Source organism: Oncorhynchus kisutch, linkage group LG19, assembly GCF_002021735.2.
Source record: "Oncorhynchus kisutch isolate 150728-3 linkage group LG19, Okis_V2, whole genome shotgun sequence".
Taxonomy (NCBI): domain Eukaryota; kingdom Metazoa; phylum Chordata; class Actinopteri; order Salmoniformes; family Salmonidae; genus Oncorhynchus; species Oncorhynchus kisutch.
Genome location: NC_034192.2, coordinates 25,080,715 through 25,102,318, shown reverse-complemented (window position 1 = coordinate 25,102,318; position 21,604 = coordinate 25,080,715). Strand labels below are relative to the sequence as shown.

At 41.7% G+C, this 21,604-nt stretch overlaps 1 protein-coding gene across 2 annotated transcripts; it reads right to left on the bottom strand.

The window, feature by feature from the left end:
• Positions 1-2,028: 2,028 nt before the first annotated feature.
• On the bottom strand, positions 2,029-19,895 carry LOC109864483 (histone RNA hairpin-binding protein-like). Of its 2 annotated transcripts, XM_020452316.2 has the most exons (8): positions 18,477-19,895; positions 16,976-17,116; positions 6,319-6,423; positions 6,174-6,236; positions 4,815-4,949; positions 4,556-4,705; positions 2,820-2,931; positions 2,029-2,679 (listed from the first exon to the last, which is right to left on the bottom strand). In XM_020452316.2, the coding sequence occupies exons 1-8, from the start codon at positions 18,533-18,535 to the stop codon at positions 2,656-2,658; spliced, it is 789 nt and encodes a 262-aa protein (XP_020307905.1). In that variant the 5' UTR covers positions 18,536-19,895; the 3' UTR covers positions 2,029-2,655. The 2 variants fall into 2 exon arrangements, with proteins under 2 accessions (XP_020307905.1, XP_020307906.1); XM_020452317.2 differs by lacking the exon at positions 6,319-6,423.
• Between the last annotated feature and the right edge of the window lie 1,709 nt (positions 19,896-21,604).

The window sequence follows — 21,604 nt, the reverse complement described above, 5'->3', positions numbered from 1 at the left end:
GCTTGTTGTAGGTGACCAAATACTTATGTTCCACCATCATTTGAAAATAAATTCATTAAAAATCCTTGCTCAATTGGTGGCTGACTAAATACTTTAACCCACTGTATTTTATACAATTATAAATACAGCATCAAAATGTGGAAAATCTGACTTCCCCCTTGCTGATTATTGTCCGCAGCTGGCTCTGATCATAGTGTACTGAGACAGACGGGGAGAGTGAGCTCGAACCCTCAACCTTCTGGGCCGTTAGCCCTGTGTGGCATCGAATGTGCCATAAAACCATGCTGAAGTGGTAGTCAATAGCCAAGTTCATAAAACACAAGTTTGCTAAAGTTATTTATAGTGGGAATAATGATGACATTTTATGAGGGGGTGTACAACTGTTTGATGTCCATACCCAGATAGCACTGACCGTTCATTAATAGCATACAGTGAGGGGGAAAAGTATTTGATACCCTGCTGATTTTGTACATTTGCCCACTGACAAAGAAATGATCAGTCTATAATTTTAATGGTAGGTTAATTTGAACAGTGAGACAGAATAACAAAAAAAATGAGAAAAACGCATGTCAAAAATGTTATAAATTGATTTGCATTTTAATTAGAGCTCTCCAAGGATGTCAGGGACAAGATTGTAGACCTACACACAGCTGGAATGGGCTACAAGACCATCGCCAAGCAGTTTAGTGAGAAGGTGACAACAGTTGGTGTGATTATTCGCAAATGGAAGAAACACAAAAACGGTCAATCTCCCTCGGCCTGGGGCTCCATGCAAGATCTCACCTCGTGGAGTTGCAATGATCATGAGAACGGTGAGGAATCAGCCCAGAAATACACAGGATGATCTTGTCAATGATCTCAAGGCAGCTGGGACCATAGTCACCAAGAAAACAATTGGTAACACACTACGCTGTGAAGGACTAAAATCCTGCAGCACCCACAAGGTCCCCCTGCTCAAGAAAGCACATATAAATGCCCGTCTGAAGTGTGCCAATGAACAGCTGAATGATTCAGAGGACAACTGGGTGAAAGTGTTGTGGTCAGATGACACCAAAATAGAGCTCCTTGGCATCAACTCAACTCGCCGTGTTTGGAGGAGGAATGCTGCCTATGACCCCCAAGAACACCATCCCCACCGTCAAACATGGAGGTAGAAACATTATGCTTTGGGGGTGTTTTTCTGCTAAGGGGACAGGACAGCTTCACCGCATCAAAGGGACGATGGACGGGGCCATGTACCGTCAAATTGTGGGTGAGAACCTCCTTCCCTCAGCCAGGGCATTGAAAATGGGTCGTGGATGAATATTCCAGCATGACAATGACCCAAAATACACGGCCAAGGCAACAAAGGAGTAGTTCAAGAAGAAGTACATTAAGGTCCTGGAGTGGCCTAGCCAGTCTCCAGACCTTAATCCCATAGAAAAGCTGAAGGTTTGAGTTGCCAAACGTCAGCCTCGAAACCTTAATGACTTGGAGAAGATCTGCAAAGAAGAGTGGGACAAAATCCCCCCTGAGATGTGTGCAAACCTGGTGGCCAACTACAAGAAACACCTGACCTGGTGGCCAACAAGGGTTTTGCCACCAAGTACTAAGTCATGTTTTGCAGAGGGGTCAAATACTTATTTCCCTCATTAAAATGCAAATCAATTTATAACATTTTTGACATGCGTTTTTCTGGATTATTGTTGTTCTGTCTCTCACTGTTCAAATAAACCAACCATCAAAATTATAGACTAATCATTTCTTTGTCAGTGGGCAAACGTACAAAATCAGCAGGGGATCAAATACTTTTCCCCCCTCACTGTAGTAGCTAGCTATCCAGCATGTGATTCAAACAGAACAAAATAGTGCGTCCCTTGTTATGCTTAATAAAGCGTAGAATGATGGCACTCATCCAGTGATCCTATGCTCATCCATGCTCCTGGCCTACACTTCACTCCCAAACCTTTAATCAAATCAATCCTAGCTACCAATTATATAAACCAAATCTCATTTAAAAATAAATATAAATACAGCAACACAAATGTAGTATAAAAACGAATAACATCCTCTGTATGTCTCAGCTACAAGCCAGTTAGGAAGCAGAAAAAGCATATCCAGAAAAATAAAAGCTTGAGGCATTATGTCCCATTATTATTATGTTTTACCTGCTGATAAAAATCCCATTATCAACATGTTTTTTGAAAGCCTAAGAAAATACAGTACAACATTGTATTCAAAGTTTATATATAAAAAATATATAATTGAACAAAAACAAACACTTCAACTACTCACAATAAAGATGTTCTCAGCATACAAGGCAATCAACTATAAAATACAATGCAAGCATTCACAACACAATTTCAAAAAAATGTGATACACAATTCAGGTCACTGACTTGAATTCAATCTATCATCAATTTGTCCTGGTATTTTAAGCATTCAATAATTTTTGCCCTACTGGGTGATAGCTGTCAAAAGACAGCTGAGAATGGGTCTGAGGCATGTCTCTACCAGAAACTGCATTCCACCAAAAGGAGGTGATCACTGGTGGATGCATCCATTTCAAACATGGTGTTGGGGGAAATCAATACCCCAGGCCATTCCACATTATCCTCTCAACCACCAAGGACATTTAGGCCATTTCAAGGTCAACTGATGTATCCATTTTCATCATCTAGGGAGTTACTTGGAAGGAGTCCTAAAACATAAAGAAAAAAAACACACACAGAATGAACTCAAAATGTGTTTGCTAAGTGTCCAATGGTGCTTTACTACAATGCCTTTGAACACAGACTAATTGTTTCCTTCAAATATGCCTAGACTGGATAATGAACTTACTGCTTGAGACGAAGAGGCCTTGCTGACTTTAGGAGGCTGTGCGCTTGAGTCGGAATCGAGCTCAGGGAACTCTAGCTCAATATCCATTACATCATCCAAGTCAACCTCATATCTAAATGACACATGAAACAAATACTAACTGCATTACAAACATGACTTGGTTTGAGTAAGATGTCTGACACAAAGGGGTTGTCTTTCATGAAGAATATACAGTGCATTTGGAAAGTATTTCAGACCCCTTGACTTATCCACTTTAAGGTACAGCCTTAATCTAAAATGTATTAAAATAGCATTTTTTCCTCCCTCAATCTACACACACACACCCCCCATAATGACAAAGCAAAAACAGTTTAGAAATTAAAAAAAAAATGTAAAAACTAAAAACTCACATAAGTAGTCAGACCGCTTACTCAGTACTTTATTGAAGAACCTTTGGCAGCGATTACACCCTCAAGTCTTCCTGGGTATGACGCTAAAAGCGTGGCACACCTTTATTTGGGGAATTCCTCCCATTCCTCTCCGCAGATGCTCTCAAGCTCTATCATGTTGGATGAGGAGAGTTGCTGAACAGCAATTTACAGGTCCCTCCAGAGATGTTCGATCAAGGTTCAAGTCCGGGCCACTCAATGACATTCAGAGACTTGTCCTGAAGCCACTATGCTTAGTGTGCTTCCCTGCCACTGAAAAACATCCTCACAGCATGCTGCTGCCAACACCATTCCATTCATTCAATAGGGATGGTGCAAGGTTTCCTCCAGAAGTGAAGCTTGGCATTAAGGCCAAATAGTTCAATCTTGGTTTCATCAGACCAGAGAATCTTGTTTCCCATGTCTTTTGGCAAACTCCAACCGGCCGTCATGTGCCTTTTACTGAGGAGTGGCTTCCGTCTGGTCACTCTAACATAAAGGCCTGATTGTTAGACTGCTGCAGAGATGGTTGTCCTTCTGGAAGGTTCTCCCATCTCCACATAGGAACTCTAGAGCTCGGTCAGAATGACATTCGGGTTCTTGGTCATCTCCATGATTGCTTAGTTTGGCCGGACAGCCAGCTCTTGGAGGTTCCAAACTTATTCCATTTAAGAATGATGGAGGCCACTGTGTTCCCTGACACAATCCTGTCTCAGAGCTCCACTAACAATACCTTCGACCTCATGGCTTGGTTTTTGCTCTGACATGCATTGTCAACTGTGGGACCTTATATAGCCAGGTGTGTGCCTTTCCAATTAAGGTCCAATCACAATAAATTCACCACAGCTAGACTCCAATCAAGTTGTAGAAATCAATGGAAACAGGATGCACCTGAGCTCAATTTCGAGTCCCATAGCAAAGGCTCTGTATACTTATATAAGGTAGTTTTATAAAGTAAATAAGGTAGTTATTATTTTTAATAAATGAGCAAAAATGTATTAAAAAAACTGTTTTTGCTTTGTCATTATGGGGTATTGTGTGTAGATTGAGAGGGGGGGGGGGGTGAAAAAATAAGGCTGAACTGAAACAAAATGGGGGTCTGAATACTTCCCTTAGGCACTCTACCGTGAGACTAGAGCGATACATTTCTTTGACACACTTCCAAAACCAATTTCAGGAGAACTTGTGCTTGTAATTTATGCACAATAGTTGGGGCACAATTCTATTAGAATAGAACATCATTTCTGTTAAACCATCATCTCAGGTTGCAAGTACAGTATGTCAACATTTAGAGATGGTTTTAAATTCCAGGATATTTGAGGGGGTTACATGGCCTGCAGCTCCCTGCCCTCCTGGGCTGGGGGGTCCCACGCGTGAATCTTCACCTTCCACAATTTAATCTGCTGGTCCCATGAGCGCCGGCTGTATTTCTTAAACTTGTTAGGAGTTTTAGGATGAACTCCTGGCTGCCTCAAGTGCCTAACAAAACAATGGACAACAAATGGTTTAATACTAACTTCTGACCTAATAGGGCGGTATGTATCCTAACAAGAATTTAATCTAAGCATTCACACTGTATTTGACTCACTTGGGTACTTCCTTTATATATCTGTCGTAGGCGAGTGTGTTCTTCCCATATGTGATCTGTTTCTGCCTCCTCATCAGGACTTCCTCATCCTCCTCCATGACCTCACCAGGGACTGGAGAGTCTCTGGAATCTGAGCTGAAGAGACAGGATACAGATGAATGAATGAAATGCAATGATGGATGTAGCCTGAGTATAGAGGTCTGCGTGGGCCTGATTTCTTCATCCCGCATCTTTCCATACCACATTCTGCCCCCTTTCTGTCTGACTCCCACCCGCTATGGCAAGAATTGTTCCCAAACCCAACTGCAGTCCCAGAATGTTATTTTAGGCATATGTGACGGAGCTCATTTTGCCAGCAACGGTCCCAGCAATTTTGCGTCTTATAGGCAATATCAAATGCTCAAAAACAACTTGATAGGTTTAATTATCAGAGATACGCACATCTGTACTACTGGGCTATATTCAGCAAATAAACTAGATTAAGTACATTTCCTTGGAAAGATAACTGCCCCTGTACTTCTCTGTGACTGCATAGGCTATTAAATTGAGGCCACGTGCACACCTGATCTCACAGATATGGCTACTGAACTTGAAGCAACAAGAAAGATGACTACGACACTTGCTACGTTGTGCAGAAAGCCTACATTTTAGGAAGATGATTAGCAGACAAGAGATAAATAGTAATCAATACTTATTGAAAATGAAAAGGTGCAAATCTCACTCACCATAGTAGCCCAACCTATTCAGTCATTGTGCCTTTTAAACTATGTTTAAATGTTTTGATTGCACCTTGTCTTACGTTGGTTGAGTGCCATCCACTTCTTTGCATTATCAATATTTATTTAGACACAAGTAAACTACAGTAGTCATATTTAACTTAACTGCCACATGATTATCTGCCCATGTAGGCAGCCTACTCTATTTCAATGAGACCACACATAGGCACACTTGAACTCTCATGCCCAACGATGAGGTAGGTTATTGCAGTTGAAGCAGCAAATAATGAATAATACCAAAAATAAGTGTTTTTAATACAATAGGTAGGCTAACACATACAGGCAGAAAAAGGACAGTTTCCAAATCATCGGAGACAAAAATATTTCCATCCCAAAGTCATGTGTCTGACAGCCTGTTGCTGCGGCATAAAAAAGCAGCTCGTGCCGCACTGATCTGTCGGGACCCGCGGGAATGCAGCCCTCTAGCCGAGTGACAGCCTGTGCCATCAAGCCAACTCCTTGTCACGCCAAACATTGTCTGTTGGCTTGACAATGAGCCACAGAGTTGGCAAGAGGACAAACAGATCTGGGACCAGGCTAGCATGCTAAATTCAGAGTAGAAGACATCATTATTCAAACAAACCTCCCTGAAGAATTCTTCCGTTCCCTTGGACCAAACTCTGCTGCCAGTGTCCTCCTCCTGTAACTAAAAGAAACAATAGCATAACACAATTGAAAGATTTTAGTCATATGCATGTCCAACGGGGAAATCTGCAGGGACTGCTGACCGTTGCATGTCACAACAGACGCTTGAGCACATTTCTTCAGTCTCCACTTCACGCTCCCAGTCCATGCATCTGGGAACTGGACCTTCACTTTCAGGAGTGGTACAACTGAAAGAAGAATGACATGCATCATTAATTATGAGTATTATTATGTACACATTTGAGTATACAGTTCATTCGTAAAGTATTCAGACCCAGTCACTTTTCCCACATTTTGTTATGTTAAAGCCCTATTATAAAATGCCCCCCCCCCCCTCAATATTCCAAAATGACAAAGCGAAAAAGTACATTTTTTGCAAATGTATTAACAATTTTTTTTTAAACAGAAAAAACGTATTTACATAAGTATTTAGACCCTTTGCTATGAGACTTGAAATTAAGCTCAGGTGCCTCCTGTTTCTATTAACAATCCTTGAGATGTGCCTACCAAAAACATTCTGCAGAATTGAAGGTCCCCAAGAACACAGTGGCCTCCATCATTCTTAAATGGGAGAAGCTTGAAACCACCAAGACTCTTTCTAGAGCTGCCCACCCGGCCAAACTGAGATATCAAGGGAGAAGGGCCTTGGTCAGAGAGGTACCAAGAACCCGTTCCAGAAGGGCAACATCTCTGCAGCACTCCACCAAATCAAGCCTTTATGGTTGGAGTGGCCAGACGGAAGCCACTCCACAGTAAAAGGCACAACAGCCTGCTTGGAGTTTGTCAAAAGGCACCTAAAGACTCTCAGGCCATGAGAAACAAGATTCTCAGGTCTGATGAAACCAAGATTGAACTCTTTGGCTGAATGCTAAGCATCACATCTGGATGAAAACAGGCACCACTCATCACCTGGCCAATACCATCCCTACTGTGAAGCATGGTGGTGACAGCATCATGTTGTTGGAAAGTTTTTCAGTGGCAGAGCCTGGGAGACTAGTCAGGATCGAGGGAAGATGAACAGAGCAAAGTACAGAGAGATCCTTGATGAAAACCTGTACCAGAGCACCCAGGACCTCAGACTGGGGGAGGTTCACTTTCCAACAGGACAACGACCCTAAGTACACAGCCAAGACAATACAGCAGTGGCTTCGGGACAAGACTCTTGAATGTCTTTGAGTGGCACAGCCAGAGCCCAACCTGATCAAATATCTCTGGAGACCTGAAAATCGCTGTGCAGCGACGCTCCCCATCCAACCTGACAGAGCTTGAGGGGAACTGCAGACAAGACTGGGAGAAACTCCCCAAATACAGGTGTAACAAGCTTGAAGCATCATACCCCAGAAGACTCGAGGCTGTAAACACTGCCAAAGGAGCGTCAACAAAAGTACTGAGAAAAGGGTGTGTATACTTACGTAAATGTTGTTTATTTTTAAAACATTTGCTAAAATTTGTAAAAACCTGTTTTTGCATTGTCAGTATGGGGCATTGTGTGTAGATTGAGGTGAAAAAACAATTTAATCAATTTTAGAATAAGGCTTTGAACATAAAAGTGAAGGGGTCTGAATACTTTTACAAATGCACTGTGGTGTGTAATATCTATATATACACACACAGTGGATTGCGAAAGTATTCACCCCCCTTGGCATTTTTCCTATTTTGTTGCTTTTTACAACCTGGAATTAAAATTGATTTCTGGGGGGTTTGAATAATTTGATTTACACAACATGCCTACCACTTTCAAGACGCAAAATATTTTATTGTGAAACAAGACAAAAAAAACTGAAAACTTTGAAGAGCCACCTTTTGCAGCAATTACAGCTGCAAATCTCTTGGGGTATGTCTCTATAGGCTTGAAACATCTAGCCACTGGGATTTTTGCCCATTCTTCAAGGCAAAACTGCTCCAGCTCTTTCAGGTTGGATGGGTTCCACTTGTGTACAGCAATCTGTAAGTCATACCACAGATTCTCAATTGGATTGAGGTCTGGGCTTTGACTAGGCCATTCCAAGACATTTAAATGTTTCCCCTTAAACCGCTCGAGTGTTGCTTTAGCAGTATGCTTAGGGTCATTGTCCTGCTGGAAGGTGAACCTCCATCCCAGTCTCAAATCTCTGGAAGACCGAAACAGGTTTCCCTCAAGAATTTCCCCGTATTTAGCACCATCCACCATCTAAATTCTGTTTCCCAGTCCCTGCCAATGAAACACATCCCCACAGCATGATGCTACCACCACCATGCTTCACTGTGGGGATGGCGTTCTTGGGGTGATGTGAGGTGTTGGGTTTGCGCCAGACATATCATTTTCCTTGATGGCTAAAAAGCTACATTTTAGTCTCATCTGACCAGAGTACCTTCTTCCATGTTTGTGGAGTCTCCCAGACGCCTTTTGGCGAACACCAAACGGGTTTGCTGATTTGTTTCTTAGACAATTACTTTTTTCTGGCCACTCTTCCGTAAAGCCCAACTCTGTAGAGTGCATGGCTTAAAGTGGTCTTATGGACAGATGCTCCAATCTCCACTGTGGAGCTTTGCAGCTCCCTCAGGGTCGTCTTTGGTCTCTTTTTGCCTCCCTGATTAATGCCCTCATTGCGTGGTCTGTGAGTTTGTGGGTGGCCCTCTCTTGGCAGGTTTGTTGTGGTGCCATATTCTTTCCATTTTTTATTAATAGATTTAAAAATGGTGCTTCGTGGGATGTTGAAATAACCGGATATATTTTTTTTTTAACCCCAACCCTGATCTGTACTTCTCCACAACTTTGTCCCTGACCTGTTTGGAGAGCTCCTTGGTCTTCATAGTGCCACTTGCTTGGTGGTGTTGCAGACTCTGGGGCCTTTCAGAACAGATATAGATATATATATATACACACACACACACACACACCTCATGTGACAGATCATGAGACACATAAATAAAGTCCACCTGTGTGCAATCTAACAAATTATGTGACTTCTGAAGGTAATTGATTGTACCAGTTCTTACTTAGGGGCTTCATAGCAAAGGCGGTGAATACATATGAACACACCCCTTTTAGGTTTTACTTTTTATTTTTTTAACAAGTAATTTTTTTCATTTCACTTCACCAATTTGGATTATTTTGTGTATGTCCATTACATGAAATCCAAATAAAAATACATTTAAATTACAGGTTCTAATGCAACAAAATAGGAAACCGCCAAGGGGGTGAATACTTTTGCAAGGCACTGTATGCTGCATCACAACCAGCCGTGATTGGGAGTCCCATAGGGCGGCACACAATTAGCCCAGCGTCGTCCGTTTTTGTTCCGGTGTAGGCAGTCATTGTAAATAAGAATTTGTTCTTAACTGACTTGCCTAGTTATATAAAAAGGTTAAATAAAATAAATATATGACACTGTTTTTTATATAACATTGAGTGTTGATTGAATAGATCTGGTAGTTTTTAACCATGGAGTTGAAGGACTGATGGCAAGTCTGCTTGTTTGGTTAGCAAGATGGCTAGCTGGCAGGCACATGTTTGCATTTAAAAAGGATACTTCCGATTTTGGCAATGAGGCCCTTAAACCTACTTCCCCAGAGACAGATTAACTTGTAGATACCATTTTTGTCTGTCCAGTATGAAGGAAGTTAGAGGTAGTTTTACGAGGCAATGCTAACTTCCTTCCTACTGGACAGTCATAAAAATGGTATCCACATTGTCGGACTAAGGGAAGTAGATAAAAGACATTGCCAAAATCCCGAAGTATCCCTTTAAAAAGATAAATCACTCAGCACCGGCTTCTTGATCAATGACGCCTGACAGCAATGTGGACAAGGCAGAGAGCACGTAGTGAGGATATAATTTTGTTTTAAAGTAGATTTCCTACAATTCTACACATTTTGCCAAGGGGCATAGAGAAAATGTTGCAGTTTTAAAAGCCCAGTGCAGTAAAAAAAAAAAAACACGTGACTTTCCTGCGTTTTTATATACAGTGCATTCAGAACCCCACTTTTTTTCCACATTTTGTTGTTACACATTTACTTTTCATTTATTAAATCGATTTTTTCCCCTCAATCAGCACACAATATCCCACAATGACAAAGAAAAAGGGAAATTTCTGCAAATGTATGAAAAATAAAACCGAAAAAAATCTCATTTACATAAGGATTCACATCCTTTACTCAGTACTTTGTTGAAGCACCTTTGGCCACGATTACAGCCTCGAGTCTTCTTGGGTATGACGTTACAAGCTTGGCACACCTGTATTTGGGGAGTTTCTCCCATTATTCTCTGCAGATCCTCTCAAACTCTGTCAGGTCAGATGGGGAGCGTCGCTGCACAGCTAATTTCAGGTCTTTCCAGAGATGTCGATTTGGTTCTAGTCACGGGCCACTCAAGGACATTCAGAGACTTGGCCTGAAGCCACTCCTGCATTGTGTAGACTGTGTGCTTAGGGTTGTTGTCCTGTTGGAAGGTGAACCTTCACCCCAGTCTGAGATCCTGAGTGCTCTGGAGCAGGTTTTCATCAAGGATCTTTGTAATTGGCTCCGTTCATCTTTGCCTCAATCCTGACTAGTCTCTCTGTCAGAGTGACCATCGGGTTCCTGGTCACCTCCCTGACCAAGGTCTTTCTTCCCAATTGCGCAGATTGGCTGGGCAGCCAGCCCTAGGGATAGTCTTGGTGGTTCCATACTTCTTCCATTTAAGAATGATGGGAGGCCACTGTGTTCTTGGGGGACCTTCAATGCTGCAGAATCTTTTTGGTACCTTTACCCAGATCTGTGCCTCGACAAAATCCCGTCTTGGAGCTCTACGGGCAATTCCTTTGACCTCATGGCTTGGTTTTTGCTCTGACATGCACGGTCAACTGTGGGACCTCATATAAACAGGTGTGCGCCTTTCCAAATCATGTACAATCAATTGAATTTACCACAGGTGGACTCCAATCAAGTTGTAGAAACATCTAAAGGATGATCAATGGAAACAGGGTGCACCTGAGCTCAGTTGAGTCTCATGGCAAAGGGTCTGAATACTTATGAAAAAATAAAGTTATTTTATATATTTTACTTTAAACATTTGCAAAAATGTCTAAAAACCTTTTACTTTGTCATTATGGGGTATTGTGTGTAGACTGCTGAGGATTTCATTTAATCCATTTTAGAATGAGGCTGTAACGTTAAAAAAAAAAAGTGGAAAGGGTCAAGGAGTCTGAATACTTTCCGAAGGCACTATATCTATGCGCGTGCAGACACTGAGGTTTGAATAAATACTGTGTAATTGTGAACATAATGCCATTTTAGTGTAAGAGCGGTTTGAAAAGACCACCTGCAATTTAGCCTTCCATGGTGATATAAGTAGTTAATAGACCAATAAGGAAGAGAGTTCCAAACCTCTGAAAACAACAGCTAATTATCAGTTTTCGCCTCCCCACTCAGACCACTCTGACGGTCCTAGCACAATTCTTGCTTGAGAAATTGCTCTTTGCTAAGAAGCCATTTGTTTATTATTTAAAAAAATGTTTAATTCTTTTCCAGAAATAAGAGATCAAAACAGCTGCATTGGACTTTTACAGCAAGTTTTCTGCAAGTCTACCCATTTTGCCAAGTGTGCGCTACAAGTTATTTGTGGAGGAGTACAAAGGACGGGCTACAGAGAGGCTGAGCTGAGAATGACATTAGGGCCAGCAAGCCAACTGCACCACCATCGATCATCTGGCATCACCATCAAACAATCCCACTCCAGTGGGTTGCCAAAAGCACCAGTCTCCGCTATGAGCAAGGAACTCTCCGAATATGGCTTCATCTTGTTAATCTACCTAATTGTTAATACTTTTTCCCCCTTCATCTGTAAGCCTATACTGCAATTCCGCTTTTAGCTGTTAATGTGTAGTTTATAAGATTAAATTAACCAAGTCGTCTCCCCAGAAGAACTCTGATTTGTCTCAAAATACCTGAAAATGACAGATGTTTCAAGTACAGTGAAATGCTTACTGCAAACTCAAAGCCCAACAATGCAATAATCAACAATGTATTACTAGAACAAAAATCAAGAGCAATAAGAAACAAAGTAAGCATTCTATATACAGGAAATATTTAAAAAGTCAGTTCCAATACCATATTTCAGGGATGCAACCTAGTGAGGGCCCAAAAAGGTACAACTTTTTTTGTACTGAAACATGAAAAAAAAAAATCCTGCTAGGGGGAAATGCAAAAGAAAACAAAGAAAATGATCTACATGACCAGTCTTTGTGTATAAAATAAAGAGTGGTTAATGTGAACCTAACTCACAGCAAAAAAAAATTAAAGAAAGCAATCCAATGTTATTTGTGGCATAGACTTTACTGCAAATGAGTCTTGAGAAAAAAAAAACAATACACTAATATTGCAGTTACCCATGACAGCCCGAATGCTTGTGACCACACACACACACACCTAAATATTGCACCTGGGGGATAAAAAATCTAAAGTAGAAAAACAATTAAACAAACAGGCATTCAATTTTTGCTTTATTATAGTGGCCACTATAGTAGACATCAATCACACAAGGCTACATGTGTGCAAATACAACATTCACTAAGTAAAACATTTCAATAATCCCTCACTCACAGAAGTGTTACTGTCAAGTTCAACACGTTCATACACTGCACATGATTACATTGTACACGTTTTGCCTGTGGACATCTGTTCTACATGTGCCAGCACGATACCCTTTGTTGGCTTAATTGATCTCTTTCAGGCAGAGTCCACCTGGCATACCCCTTTTTTCTCCACTGTATTGAAAAAGTGAGAAAGAGGGAAAGTATGTGGTGTTCCTTTCACCTCTATAGTGGCATCCAGCTAGGCCCAGCTAAACTTTTTCAACAAGCAACGCCTCATTTTCACCTAATTCTCTCATTTTGAAAATTAACCAAATACTGTAGAGGGAAAACATTACTGTTAGTTCATTAGCTAGTTAACATGTCACACAGATTGCCAGGCTTCAGTAAGCAACTAACATGTTATAACCTGAGGAACGGCAATGTCACAAGTTAATACTATAGAGAATTGGATAGGTTACTAACGTTAGCTCATTGAAGTCATAACGTTTGCTAGCTACCTGGCTACCCCTACCAACAGCTCTGCACACCCCGCAGCAACTTTCCCAAGCCCCGCCCCCCTTCTCCTTGACCAAAATCCAAATAGCTGAAGTTCTGAAAGAGCTGCAAAATCTGGATCCCGACCAATCAGCTGGGCTAGACAATCTGGACCCTCTAAAATTATCCGCCGACATTGTTGCAACCTCTATTACTAGCCTGTCCAACCTCTTGTATCATCTGAGATCCCTAAAGATTAGAAAGCAACACCCACACGCAGCACGCGCTCCAGCAGGTATATTTCACTGGTCATCACCAAAGCCAACACTTCCTTTGGCCGCCTTTCCTTACAGTTCTCTGCTGCCAATGACTGGAACGAATTGCAAAAAAAGAAATCACTGAAGCTCGAGTCTTGTATCTCCCGCTCTAACGTTAAGCATCAGCTGTCAGAGCTACCGATCACTGTTCCTATAGACAGCCTATCTGTAAATAGCACACTCAACTACCTCATCCCCATATTTTTGTTGCTCTTTTGCACACCAGTATCTCTACATGCACATCATCATCTGCACATCTATCACTCCAGTGTTAATGCTAAATTGTAATTATTTCACCACTATGGCCTATTTATTGCCTTTACCTCCCTAACCTTACTACATTTACACACACTGCACATAGATTTTTCTATTGTGTTATTGACAATACGTTTGTTATCCCATGTGTAACTCTGTTGTTTTTGTCACACTGCTCTGCTTTATCTTGGCCAGGTCGCAGTTGTAAATGAACTTGTTCTCAACTGGCCTACCTGGTTAAATAAAGGTGAAATAAAAAATATATATACATTTTATCAGTTAAGTTGGCTAATGTTGCTCTGGCTAGCTATGGGATAATTCGATCCAAGATACTTAACAATGCTAACTATACTTGTTCCACTACACTTTCTCCATCACCTCAAACTTTCCAAATTCCAATTGTTTTTCAGTTCCAGCTCATGAAGTATGCTTCATCACCTTCTCACCCCTGTCTCCCTGGGCAGGCTTCTCACCTACCTCTTTGTTATCGTTCAGGGGACACGATACTGTAAGTTAACTGGAAAACTGCCTTAAGCACTGACGCTGTAACAAGCACATTGGTCTCTTCTCTTTTCAGTCGGGTGCTGCTTTCTGTTATGTGAACAATTGGCTTAGCCTTGGATACAGCCAGTATTGCTCCAAACGCGCATCACTTTTCTCATCGGATCTACACTAATCATGTAGGTCACCTATTTCGGATTCAAAACTGGGAATTTCACTGACAGGTGACTAGTTTGTATCCATGATATTTACATGTGCAGGGAAATTGGAGTGATGGAGGTAGATACAGGTAAGGTGACTAGGCAACAGGATATAAGAAACAGTAGCAGCAGCTTCCATGTGAGTGGGCGTGCAGAGTCAGTAGAAATGTATGTGCATATGTGTGAGTGAGAAAATGGAGTGAGTGTTTGTGTGTGTTGGAGTGACAGAGTGTGTGTGCGTGTCAGTGTAGGGCCCTGTGAGTGTGGCAGAGAAAAGGTCAATAAAGATACAAGGTAAACTCGGTCCGTGTAGCTATTTTGTTGGCTATTTATCAGTTGTATTGCTTGGGGATAGAAGCTGTTCAAGAGCCTGTTGGTGTCAGACTTGTTGCACCGGTACCTCTTGCCTCTTGCTCTAGTCTATGGCTTGGGTGGTTGGGGTCTAACAATTTTCCGGGCCTTCTTTTCACACCACCTGATATAGAAATCCTGGATGGCAGGGAGCTCAGCCCCAGTAATGTGCTGTGCTGTCCGCACAACCCTGTGTAGTGGCATGCGATTGAGGGCGGTGCTATTGCCATACCAAGCAGTGATGCAGCAAAGATGTGTGAAAAGGTCACATCAAACCACACTACTTCTTCCTAGCATTTTGGATTGCTTATTTTTAACAGCAATAGTCAGGGTGAAATACATGGGGAACATTTGCCAACCATCTACCAACCTATTGTTAAAAAGCTACCCTCATTTACGGTTTTCACAGGACAGGCTACTTCATTTATAGCTCTCAAGAGCAGCGTCCCAAATGGCACCCATGTCCCTATAAAAGTGCACCACTTTTGACCAGGGCTCATAAGGCTCCTGTCAAAAGTAGTGCATCATGCAGAAAATAGGGTGCCATCCGGGACGTACTCAAGGGCCCAACAGCAACTTAACCTAAAATATTGGTCTGATACCTCCCAACTGAGCAGTCAATCTTGTCTTATGGTCGTTTAATATAATTTCAATTACTTTCTGACTGCACCCCTTTAGATTTGAACAGAACCGTTCATGTTGGCCCATACTAGAAGTGATCAGAAATTGACTTTTTGGACCTGAATGACAAAACATTAAGGAGATAGAGGTGCTCAAGTTGACCCATTTTGCATACCCCACCCTACAATAAGACATCCATGTCTTCATCACTGAAAAATATCAATGGCTGAGTTTAATATCATTTGGAAACTTAAAAATAGAGTTGTCAAACTATTTAAAATTCTTTAAATTATGTAATTAATCTTTAACATAAATTATCTAAAAACGCGTAAACTCTGATTTACTTCATGTTCACATATGTTGTAGCTTAGACCTTATTTTCCTATTTTACATCAGAGGTGTTTGTTGTGCCCACCATTCTCTTGAATAGCTTACCAACAGGGTTGTCATGTAAACAAAATTGACATTTAAAATGGTTGACATTACATAGATGGTTGGGGGTCCACACAACAGAAAATGAGAGGAAAAGAGAGGAATGCTGCCTAGAAGGCCAGCATCCCGGAGTCGCCTCTTTACTGTTGACGTTGAGACTGGTGTTTTGCGGGTATTATTTAATGAAGCTACCAGTTGGGCACTTGTGAGGCGTCCGTTTCTCAAACTAGACACTAATGTACTTGTCCTCTTCCTCAGTTGTGCACTGTGGCCTCCCACTCCTCATTCCATTCTGGTTAGGGCCAGTTTGCGCTGATCTGTGAAGGGAGTAGTACACAGCTTTGTACGAGATCTTCAGTTTCTTGGCAATTTCTCGCATGGAATAGCCTTCATTTCTCAGAACAAGAATAGACTGACGAGTTTCAGAAGAAAGGTCTTTGTTTCTGGCCATTTTGAGCCTGTAATCAAACCCACAAATGCTGATGCTCCAGATACTCAACTAGTCTAAAGAAGGCCAGTTTTATTGCTTCTTTAAATCAGATCAATAGTTTTCAGCTGTGCTAAAATAATTGCTAAATAGTTTTCTAATGATCAATTAGCCTTTTAAAAATGATAAACTTGGATTAGCTAACACAACGTGCCATTGGAACAAAGGAGTGATGGTTGCTGATAATGGGCCTATGCCTATGTAGATTTTTTTTTTTTTTTTTAATTTATCTGCCGTTTCCAGCTACAATAGTCATTCACAACATTAACAATGTCTACACTGTATTTCTGATAAATTTGATGTTATTTTAACGGACAATTTTAATTTCCTTTTCTTTCAAGAACAAGGACATTTATAAGTGACCCCAAACTTTTCAACAGTAGTGTAGATAGAGTCTACCAAAGGGCTAGGATGGGGTATGCAAAATTGGTCAACTTTGAGCACCTCTATCTCCTGAACATTTTGGCATTTAGGTCCAAAAAGTCACTTTCTGACAACTGCCAAGGGCAAACATGTTCAGAAGGTTTATTCATGGAATGACCCCTTACCTAACAGGTCTGATATCAGTGTGTCTGTGGTTGACATTACTCTTCTTCAGATCACTGGTGGAGTCCATGTCCTCATTTGATCTCATACTGCCATCAGCTCCACGTTTCCGGTAGTTATACCGCTTCAAAGGGCCCCTATTCCTAGAAACAATGAAACACAGATCAACAAGACTGAAAGATCATGCCATTGTCAAGTACATCATTTCTAAAGCAATTCACATTTTTGACCTTTAACTACGCAAGTCAGTTAATAACAACAAATTCTTATTTTCAATGACATCCTAACTTGCCAGCAGCATACCACCCTGCATACCACTGCTGGCTTGCTTTTGAAGCTAAGCAGGGTTGGTCCTGGTCAGTCCCTGGATGGGAGACCAGATGCTGCTGGAAGTGGTGTTGAAGGCCAGTAGAGGTCTAAAAATATCCCAATGCCCAATGTGTAGGGTGCCGTCTTTTGGATGGGACTTTAAACAGGTGTCCTGTCCTGACTCTCTGAGGTGATTAAATATCCCATGGCACTTATCGTAAGAGTAGGGGTGTTAACCCTGGTGTCCTGGCTAAATTCCCAATCTGGCCCTCAAACCATCACGGTCACCTAATAATCCCCAGTTTAAAATTGGCTCATTCATCCCCCTCCTCGTTGCTGCAAATGAGAACGTGTTCTCAGTCAATTTACCTGGTAAAATAACGGATAAATACATTTTTAAAAACTGCCTTGTTCAGGGGCAGAACGACAGATTTGTACCTTTTCAACTCGGGGATTCGATCTTACAACCCTTCGGTTAATAGTCCAATGCCCTATAAACACTAAGCTATCAGACGCCCTTTACTGTAATTGATTCTTATAAATCACTAGACTCAACAGTGGAGACACTAGTAGCTATGTCAAGTTACACTTCGTTAACTTCACACAATGTTTACTACAATAGGTGCTTCGGAGCCGCATAGTATGAGCGCGGATTGGTACGCAACCTAACTTAATATAGCAAGCTAACTTTAGTAGCTAGTTATCTAGCAATTGTTGCATTCAAACGACACGTACATTTGAAGGGAAAACAGTTATCAAGTTGGCGAGCTAGCTAGTTGCATAAACAATGCAATGGTTTGCAAATGCCTTTCTATTCAGCTACAGAGCCATGCTAAGTTAGCTAGCTGATTAGCTAGCCAGCAGTAATGTTAGTTAACACCTGTTCAAAATATTGGTAAGATGTCTAACATGCACGACGTAGCCAATACCATTGTCTTATAAACATGCACGTCGTAGCCAATACCATTGTCTTATAAACATGCACGTAACGTTAATGCAATAAATGCTAATCAATTTCTTACGCAACATTAGATGGAAAACTTAACTAGCAAAGAACATTTAGCTAGCCAGCACCAGTGTTCTTGATTTCGCGTGAGTAAGGAGAAGACTGGTGCGAGAGAAATCTAACTGACCAAATGTATTTTAAATAACTTTTATATATATAAAGTACCCTTACAAATCATGACAACTCACCTATTTTCATCTCCGTTATAGTCAGCGTCAGTTCGTCTACACTTGTGACGAAAATACATTTGCTGCTGCTGCTGCTGCTACTTCTTCTTCTTCTTCGATGGGGTTTAACGGCGATTGGCTTCCAATGTTAACGGTGCATTACCGACACCAGCTGGACGTGGTATTAATTAAGAACTTTTAAAAAAACATTCCGGGAAAGGGGTAAAATTATATAATACAAAATCAAACACGTAAGCTAAAAACCATTAAAAAATAAAATAAAACTGTCACACTTCTTCAATCACAGTCCACTCCAAAATGCATCCCTACACAGGCTCATGGGCCTGTGATGGGGCTACATTAACAGACAGAATATCTTGCACCACCTTGGCTGTAAAATCACTAAGACCCCCAAAACGTTCAGTGGCATTCACAATTATTCCAATTTTCTTAGACTTCTTCCCCACTTGTGCTGTACAGTTTATGACCATTGCAATAAATAATACAAAGTCCACCTTTTCAACATGTAGCATTTCACTATCCCTCATTTGATGAAAAACCTTCACTGGTCTTGGTGGCTCTACAACCATTGCTTTTTCACCGGCACTCGTTCCTTCCAATTTTCTCACCGCCTCCAGATAGGAAACACGCTGGACACTGCTTAAACCTCATTATCCTTCACCCTAGTATGGCACTTCAAGAATTCTGGTGCATGTTCACCTCCACAGTTGCAGCATTTCCCTTCATCTGGCATACGATATCCTTCCCTTCTGTACATACTTGACACATGACCAAATCTTTTACTTTCATGACACTGAAGGGGCTTGAGCAGAAAAGCTCTTACAGGGTATCTCATGAATCCTAACGTCATATGAGAAGGGAGAGACTCTTTATCAAAGAACAGTAGCATGGATGAAGAAAACGTATTGTCTCCATCCACCATATAAGTCAGTCGACGTGCACCAACCACTTCAGTTATATTCTCTGCCTTTATTTCTTGCGCCACCCCAGAAATAACCCCCTTGATAGGCGCCCTGCCACGAAAACCCATGCAGGAAACATTCCACTCCGATATCGTTTTGAGCACACGCTTCTTCTGCTCCGCAGACACACAAAAGAATCAAAATAAGACCACTTTTTGTGACTCTCACTGACTCCACACTTTCTTCCAACACATTCCAAATTATCCTGGAGACGTTAAACGGATTTCCCAAGTAGCATTCATCCAAACCCTGACTCTGACCAAAAACGAGTGTAGTGGTTTCCTATTTTCCAACATAGCTTCACTTCTTTTGTTTCCCTTTTTCTTCGCCACTGTAACCCACTCATTCTCATGTTCTGTACTATTAGCTTCACTTGACTCACTAGCAGTTTCAAACAAAACCTCAATGAAAGTCTCCCCTCTCTCATCTAACGGGTAGAGAGCTCAAAAACGAATATACTGTAACGACCCTGGGTTTACAAGCGCGGAAATCGACCCTGCCGTACGAGCATGCTTTTGTGGATCGCATCCAACTTTTAATTTGAAAACACCACCACCTACTGTACTGGAGTGTGAGGCCAGTCATGGCCTACCTACATAAAATTGAAATCAAATCAAATGTTATTGGTCACATACACATATTATTCCAGGTGTAGCGAAATGCTTGTGTTCCTTGCTCCAACAGTGCAGTAGTATCTAACAAGTCACAACAATACACATAAATCTAAAAGTAAAAGAATTGACTTCAGAAATATATAAATATTAGATTGAGCAATGTCGGAGTGGTATTGACTAAAATACAGTATAATAGAATACAGCATATACATGATGAGTAAATCAGTATGTAGACACTATTTAAACATTATTAAAGTAACTAGTGTTCCATTACTAAAGTGACCAGCCTCCAAGATGCAGGGTTGCGTAACCGGGTGGAAGCCGGTTAGTATGGCTATTTAACAGTCTGATGGCCTTGAGATAGAAGCTGTTTTTCAGTCTCTCAGTCCCAGCTTTGAAGCACCTGTTCTGACCTCGCCTTCTGGATGATAGCGGGGTGAACAAGCTGTGGCTCTGAGGGTTGATGTCCTTGATGATCTTTTTGGCCTTCCTGTGACGTTGGGTGCTGTAGGTGTCCTGGAGGACAGGTAGTTTTCCCCTGGTGATGTGTTGGGCAGACCACACCCAAATCAAATCAAATCAAATATATTTATATAGCCTTTCGTACATCAGCTGATATCTCAAAGTGCTGTACAGAAACCCAGCCTAAAACCCCAAACAGCAAGCAATGCAGCACGGTGGCTAGGAAAAACTCCCTAGAAAGGCCAAAACCTAGGAAGAAACCTAGAGAGGAACCAGGCTATGTGGGGTGGCCAGTCCTCTTCTGGCTGTGCCGGGTGGAGATTATAACAGAACATGGCCAAGATGTTCAAATGTTCATAAATGACCAGCATGTTCGAATAATAAGAAGGCAGAACAGTTGAAACTGGAGCAGCAGCACAGCCAGGTGGACTGGGGACAGCAAGGAGTCATCATGTCAGGTAATCCTGGGGCATGGTCCTAGGGCTCAGGTCCTCCGAGAGAGAGAAAGAAAGAGAGAAGGAGAGAATTAGAGAACGTACACTTAGATTCACACAGGACACCGAATAGGGCAGGAGAAGTACTCCAGATATAACAAACTGACCCTAGCCCCCCGACACATAAACTACTACAGCATAAATACTGGAGGCTGAGACAGGAGGGGTCAGGAGACACTGTGGACCCATCCGAGGACACCCCCGGACAGGGCCAAACAGGAAGGATATAACCCCACCCACTTTGCCAAAGCACAGCCCCCACACTCCCCTCTGGAGAACCCTGTGGTTGCGGGCGGTGTAGTCGCTGTACCAGGCAGTGATACAGCCTAACAGGACGCTCTCAATTGTGCATCTGTAAAAGTTTGTGAGGGTTTTAGGGGCCAAGCCAAATTGCTTCAACCTCCTGAAGGTTGTTGCGCTGTTGCGCCTTCTTCACCAAACTGTCTGTGTGGGTGGACCATTTCAGTTTGTCAGTGATGTATATACAGAGAAACTTGAAGCTTTCCACCTTCTCCACTGCGGTCCCCATCAATGTGGATAGGGGACCGCAGTTTGCTGTTTTCTGTAGTCCACAATCAGCTCATTTGTTTTGTTGA